General features: G+C 38.4%; 1 protein-coding gene across 1 annotated transcript; it reads right to left on the bottom strand.

Moving 5' to 3' along the window:
* Positions 1 to 2244: 2244 nt before the first annotated feature.
* LOC145269070 (uncharacterized) lies at positions 2245 to 2739 on the bottom strand. Its single transcript, XM_080124672.1, has one exon. The coding sequence runs from the start codon at positions 2737 to 2739 to the stop codon at positions 2245 to 2247; it is 495 nt and encodes a 164-aa protein (XP_079980798.1).
* Positions 2740 to 7885: the final 5146 nt, after the last annotated feature.

Raw genomic sequence — 7885 nt, 5'->3', positions numbered from 1 at the left:
ACATCAGATGTTTGGTATGCTGAAAACGAATAACAAAACTCACACAGGCAAGAAAGACAATAAACACTCTACGGAAGGTTAATTTCACAACGTTTACAGACTTTTTACATATATGTACACATGAAGTTCTTAAGACATTTCTCCTCAGAGGCAGCGCACAAACTCTGGCTGGAAACTGACTAATTTTGCACGACACTAGCATTATATAGTGGGGGGGTGTTGAGGTGAAAGTCTCCTAAGCCAATCAAATTACGCCATGTATTTGCGGAAAACCCCAGATTGCGGGTGTGCAATTCAGCCATGTCACTAGCTTGCAATCTGGGATCAAAATTAACATTTAATTCCCATGACTTCAGGAGTCACACCTCGTTATTCAGAACCCCTGGCACTGACTCGTCAGGCCAGACAATGTCAACGCTATTGTTCTAACATTTCCTGTCGTCAATTTCGAATAACAATATATATCTGATTTCTAACCAATAAAGCAAATTATATCTATTTTGATAACAAAATAAATATATCTCTATATCTTCTACTTTAAGTCTTTGGGATATCCGCCATTGCCCGGGATCTATTAAAGCTATCTTAACATAGTTATCCGGCTCCCCAATGAGGAGCAAATCGCTCCCTCAGGTTGATCCTGTTACATTTCGCTCCATTAGACTGCATTTCTTTGATAGAACCAATGGAGTCTAATTCCTCAATATATCGCTCCATTCTTTCCACAGTTCGCCCTCAGATTTTTTTTTTTCACTCCTCCCTCTTTCCATCATCGATTTACTTGCCAAAAAAAAGATAACATATACACAATCCAACAACCACCCTTTAATCAGGGTTCTCACGCTTTTTCCATTCAAAAGTTCATAAAAAAGTCAAGCAAAAAGTTCATAAGTTCATAAGGGATAATAAGATGCAGTTCATAGTTCAGGTATTAATCAGGTATTTAAGTTTCTTTTTCTCTTCACATGCAAGTTTTTTTTGTTTGTGTTTTTTTTTCACAATTCACATTAATAATTCAAAGATAATCACCATTTATAAATGTCACTCAATAAAATGCAAAAAGTTCACTAATTAGTTAATAAGAGTTACTTCCCTTGTTTAAAAAGTTTTGTCCCCTTTTTTCAAGGGTTTTATAAGAGTTATTTCCCATTTTCCATTTTTTTTTCAGAAATTCAATCATAGTTTTTGTTTCTCACAGAGTTTCAGTCATAATTCACAAGATTTCTTTTCACTTTTAAAATTTTAATGATGTTTGTAAAAAAAAATAAAAAAATAGTCTTGCCATTGGTTTACAGTCCTAATCAAACTTAGGGATTCAAAGGCTTTTTATTAGGCGGATCTTTCTCACTTCAAGCAGTCGCAGTTGAAGTTTCACCTTTTAATTCACAGTTCAAATCTCCTTTATAAGCATGTTGTAAGAATTTTGGAGTTCTTCTCATTGACATCAGGATTTTCTTTCGACGTATCTCAGCTACGCTCCCTGCAAGAATTTTGATAAGCCAGAGAGAAAAAAAGAAGATAATCTTCAAGCTGTCTTCAGTTCTTTGGGATTTCAGCATCAGGGAGGTTCTCGGGTTGCGTTTCGTTTTCGTTAGCAGCAGTCACAATTTCCAGAATCTCTGGCGGGTTTGAACCAGTCTCTCTCTTGCTACCTGTGCAACTAGCCTCGAGATGCTCATCGCCTCACTTCCTTTTGTCCTTTTCATCCACCATACAATCACCAATAACAGTGAAAAACCAGTAAAATAATCCAACTCCGACGGTATATATATAAACAATATATATATAATTTATTACGGCAGCTAATACATTAATTGAATAAATATGCAACACACTCACGATTAGAGTTTAATGGTAAACAAACACATAAACATTACGACGCCATATTGAAAAGAAAAGTCTGTTAACTCTGCCTTTTTATAAGGGAGATAACTTAACAAATTATATGCATATTAATGCCAATACAAAGGGAGACAACTTAACAAATTCATTTTTAAAAGTTTTTTTTCTTTTTTGATTTTTAATTTCAATCATTCAAACTGCCTTCTCAATAACCAAAGGGATGCACCCGTTTAGTGAGGCAGTCTGCCAATTGTATTCCTGTCTCTTGCCATTGGAACTCTTCAATCTGTCCATTTTCCACAAGTTCCTTAATACCACTGATTTCGATCCGTAATCGTTTTTCTTTGACAGATTTTGTTGATTTGACCGCTTCATAGAGAGATTTACAATCAGTGACACAAATTATAGACTCTTGGGATTTGTTCTTCCTGTTGTCAATTCACCAAACAGGGTGGAGATGAAGACAGCCATATCAATAGCTTCAGACATTGAAATTGTTTCTGCAGCTAAGGTACTGTCGACAATCCGTCTGATTTTCTTTGAGTTCCACCAGATCGATGAGACTTTCCCAGATGTGAGAAATATGACATAACCCCCCCCCTGACTTCCACCATCAGGAAGATTTCCCAAAGCGGCATCACTAAATATCATCAAACGTAACTGATCATTGTCACCAAGATGTTGATACTTCAATGATAGCTTGGATGCCTTAGCTTTTCCAATAATTTTGTAGGCAGTTATCAGGTCCTTTATGGTGCTATGGTTAATATTAGTCGCTAGACTACAGACATCAAATAATAAATCCAGTCGGCTCTGATGCACTAACCACAACAATTGGCCGATCTTGGATCTGAGTGAATTTATCTCAATTTCTGTTAGTGGTGATTCTTTTTCCATGATCCTTGAACAATCTATTGGAATGGATGATATACTGTCGGTATATTTGTTTTGGTTTATTAATATTTCTGGACCGTAGCAATTAAGCTCAATTCCACAGTATTTGAAGGAATCTTAAATGCGCTGCATATTTTTCTGATGGTATTGTTGAATGTCTGGTCCCCTGACCAAATGAAGTCATCTACATGACACGCCAAAACTCCAGCTAGGTTACCAGATTTACTAATCCAGTAGAAAACTGTAGGGTCCATTTGGGACATTACACCGCCATTTTCAATCATAACTGATTTCACTTTATTATACCACTGCAGAGAAGCATCACTCAGTCCATAGACGCACTTATTTAGCCACCATATCTTGTCACTGAAAGCTTCTTTGGGTAGTCTGATGTATACTTCCCTATTCATAGTGTGACCCTGCAAAAAGGCAGTTTTTATGTCTATGGAGTGTAGACTCCATTGATTTTGGGCTGTTAATGCCATAATAAGTCTTAAGGATTCATGAGCACAGGTTGGTGAATCCTTTTGAATGTCATTCTTGGGTTCTTCAAAACCTCTAGCGACCAGCCTTGCTTTTTGCATAACCCCATTAGGTGTGTTTTTTAAACTACACACCCAGCGTGTAGATATGCATTTCTGTCCTGCATCATCTATTTCAGTAAAAACATTGTTTTGTTTCCAGCTGTCAAGTTCTCTTTTCTTGGCCTCATCGAATTCTCTACCTGCCACCATCATAGTGTCTCCTTCTGTGGGTCCTATCAGTGGTTCTGCCACATTAAGATCCGTGACTTTACTTAAATCTACCGACATCTCTTCATTCTCCAAGTTTACTGGCCTTTGGATTTTCACATTAAACCAATGTTTGTTTCTGCCGGTGGCTTTTCCAGCCCGACTTATTATTTCCGCCTGTATTTGCCCATTGCTTCCCTTTTGGTTGTATGTGATGATGTTACCAGGCTTTATCTTGGCTATAGGATCGGGTTGTGGGTCATTTTTTGTCCCAACCTCAGCTGTTTCAGTATATTCCTCATCAGATGTTTCATAATTATAGTCCTGGCTATCAGAGGTTTTTGATGCTACTGAAATTTCATTAGAGTTTACATCCGCAAGTGGTGAGTTACACAAACACAATCTGCATTTATGTACTCTCAAAAGCATTCCACCATGTCTGACAAATACCATAGGACTATCCTGACCAATGACAACACCTGGACCCTTCCATTCTTGATTGTCTGGTCTTTTGTAATAAACTTTATCCCCCGGTGAGCAGAGATCAGGTGTGGGGCGTGTTTGTTTCCTTAAGGCCCTCCTAATTTTCTCAGATGATTCGGCTTTGATAAAAGCCTGTCTTGCAGCATGCAATCCATTTATGTTGTTTTTTACAACTTCACTTGTGGTGGTCCCTTCTAGTGCAGGTGGTTTATCAATAAGGATCATGGGAATGTTTGGATTTCTTCCAAAAACTATCTGATAAGGGCTATATCCATGTACGTTTTGTAATGAATTCTTTGCCATAATGGACTAATTTAGTGCTGTTTCCCAATCCAGAGTGTAGTCGGACCTCAACTTCAATAATATTTCAGTTAGTATCTGATTTTGTCGTTCCAATAGACCATTACTCCAGGGTAAATATGCAGCAGTGGTAGAGATGTCTATGTTAAAATTTTTAGCCATATCTTTCATTTCAGCATTGTCGAACTCACCTCCCAGATCACTGAACATTCGTTTAGGTGCTCCATGGATACTAATCCAGCATTGAATTAATTTTTTTACAATTTTAGATGACTGCTTAGTGTTAGTGATGCAACCCGCACTGAACCGGGAAAATTCATCTATGATATGCAAATACTATAGGTTAGGTTCGAGTTGATGAAGATCCATGGCTACAGTATGGTTGTAGTCATTAGCTAAGGAAAAACCAACAACTGGTCTTGGTGCAGGTTTTCTATACTTCCTACATATTTCACAATTGGCTACAATTTTTTCCAAACTTTTAGCCACCTCCACAACATCTGAGCCAGCAGACTTTAATAGCAGTTTTAATTTCTCAGCTGAGGCATGTCCAAACTGCCTGTGCAGTTTTTCTAAACTTTTTATTTTTTCTTTATCGGTCATGTTATCAACAATTAGCACATCGGAATGGGAGTTTCTTGTATGCTGACCACTACCAAGAATATCTACACAGTAATGTCCACTAGATGTAAATTGTAGGTCCACTGGCTTCCCAAACATGACAGCTTTGTCTGAATTAAGATCCAGAACAGCTCCAGCCGTCTTCAACGAAGCTTTACTCAAAAGCAAGGGAATATCAGCTTGAATTACCTCAGCACTTATATTACACCTAGTGGAACCTATTATCGCTGGTAGAGTTACCTGGGTAGAGGAGTTTATAATTTTTCCGCCGCCAAATCGGAAGGGTCTATTACTTCTCTTAATAATAATATCTTCTTGGTTGATATTATTTTTATATTCATCCAACCATCTTTGGCCACAAACGGTCCGAGTACAAGCTGTGTCAATCACTGCCATGTTCAATGACTCAACTAAAAAAATTTTACTTGGAGAATATTCATCGTGTGAGAGAAGTGTGATGTTACACTCTTCCATTTCTGTTTCTTTATGCTCCAATTCGTCTGTTTTGGTTAACCTAACAGCTTCACTTTTGTGGGGGCACTTTCTCCACCAATGCAAAACGCTCTGGCAAATAGAACATTTAGTAACTTTCCCATATCTGTTAGTAGGGTTCCCGTTTCTAAATCTCTTAGATTTTCCCGTATCTGATCTAGGAAAGTTACGGGATTTTTGTTTCCTTGATGTTGTTGCATATAAAGCGGTTTCCTGCTTTACAATAGGCTCCTCATTAGAAGGTATAACATTTGATTCTCCAAATATACGTTTTAATGCGGACTTCATGTTTTTATATTTCAATTCTGACGAAGCACACATTGTCAATGCGAGTTGGCGCTGTTGATAATCCAGGCCTGACTTATCTAATAGTTTAAAAGCTAGGACGGCATCCGGCAAAGTCATTTCAAACTTGGTACTTTTGAGATATCTCTGGTCGAATTCTATAATATATTCAGAGATACTCATGTTTTCAGGCCGCTGGAATTTATCAAAGTTTTGGTAAGCCTCGTACATAGAGTCTAGAGAATCCTTTAAAAACAAATTGTCTAATACATTAATAAGATTCGACATAGCTTCGTCTGTGTTGAGTTCTTCCACTTCAATTCCCTGCCCGTTTTGCATTTCCGTTAAGTGAATGCCTGTTTGTTCTTTGGTAAATCCGTCATCATTGTCCAAATCTTTATTTCATTTTTCCAGCATGAGTAGTCGTTCTCATCAAATCTAGGGGGATTTTTGTAGTTAACGGCCATTTCCTCTTTGTGGTCGTTTGTTAAAAAAAAAAACTTCAATTATTGTTCCGTAGATCGTTTTTGCTCGCAACTACGCTCTGCTACCATGAAAAACCAGTAAAATAATCCAACTCCGACGGTATTTATATAAACACTATATATATATATAATTTATTACGGCAGCTAATACATTAATTGAATAAATATGCAACACACTCACGATTAGAGTTTAACGGTTAACAAACACATAAATATTACGACGCCATATTGAAAAGAAAAGTCTGTTAACTCTGCTTTTTTATAAGGGAGATAACTTAACAAATTATATGCATATTAATGCCAATATAAAGGGAGACAACTTAACAACAGCACAATTATCATTACTAGCGTACTAACTCCCGCTCCTATAACCACTACCTTATGAAGTCTATCCCTAGCTTCTGTATTCTCCAGACCGTTTAATCGGGCCTGCAATTCACTCAAATCTATTCGTCTAACTCCTCCCATAGCTTTTGGTAACCAAACTCGGGTATGTGGCGGTGAACGATGGATCTGGGGGTCCCAGAGGTCAGTGAGGCTATTCAATTGGTCATTCGCCTACTCTACCTCAGGTGCTTTTAACAAATACCATTCCTCAACCTAATAATATGCAGGTAACCTTATGCCCTTTCCCCGGGGCTTCACATCCCTTGTCCAGTTCTACCATAGTTAAAGGTGGTCTCACCTTGATTTTCCCAGCAGCTGTGTTACCGCATATCTTGGACAATTCCATCTTCTGTTGCGTGGATACCAACCAGATGCCTTCAGCTACTCTTATAGCCAGTGGCAAAAGACCTTCACTTGCCACTTCAACCTCGCAGACGCTATTTATCACTCTCTCATCCCCTGAAATAACCCCAACACACACAACTCAGGATCTCCAGTGACATACAACGGACTCTGTGACCAGCAAATTCCAAGACCATTATTTCGGCATATTCCTGCCTCTCGCTGATTCAACAACATGAATCTCTTGCCATATTAAATGCTACACATTCTGACTCCACTCTGTAACTGGCTACTAACCCTAACGGGTGTGTCCACTGGATAGGGAACAGGTGGAGCAATAACTTGATAAACCTCATATTTGGTTCCTCGATCCCAGAGGGGTACAGATACAAACACTAATGTTTTATCCTCCAAAGAGTTTAATATTCGAGTATATTATTCTACTTCCCCAAATATCTCTTACATTCATTAATGAAGCCATGACTGACAGCCATCGATCTCCCCAACCGTCCTCCAGGCAGAGCGTTCATCAATGCTATTTTTTCCTAACCACAAGCAGAGCGAACATGGTGCTCAGGATCACCGAGAGTCAACAATTTGCGATTCTGGCCATGTCACCTTACACAGCTCCCTCCTTCTGCCAGCTACCGCTCGCCACTCGGCTTATCAGACCATCTTCTCTCCTCGTCTCCACAGATACACCAGCTTGATCACGTCCCCAGAACAAAGTGAGGGAAATCACGCCTGTCAGCACACAACTATTAACAAAAAGTACCTATTTGTCGCAGGCTATTAATTGAGTTTCATTAAAATTAATCCGTACCTTCATGGATAGTTAAAATAATTTTTTTAAAAAATTACAGGAAGCCAGATACGCCCCCTAATTTATCGAAATACTTTCAATATTTCAAAACACGTACCCATAATATACTTCTTCTCTCGCTGTGTGACACACACATGCTCATGCAGACAACAAACTCAATTCCAACGTCTGTCTCCTTATGGACGGTTAATAAAAAAAAA

The sequence above is a fragment of the Euprymna scolopes genome, chromosome 45, assembly GCF_053919585.1.
Source record: "Euprymna scolopes isolate OS-2025 chromosome 45, ASM5391958v1, whole genome shotgun sequence".
NCBI lineage: Eukaryota > Metazoa > Mollusca > Cephalopoda > Sepiida > Sepiolidae > Euprymna > Euprymna scolopes.
The sequence above is the reverse complement of the archived record's forward strand: the minus strand, read 5'-3'. Positions and strand labels throughout refer to the sequence as shown.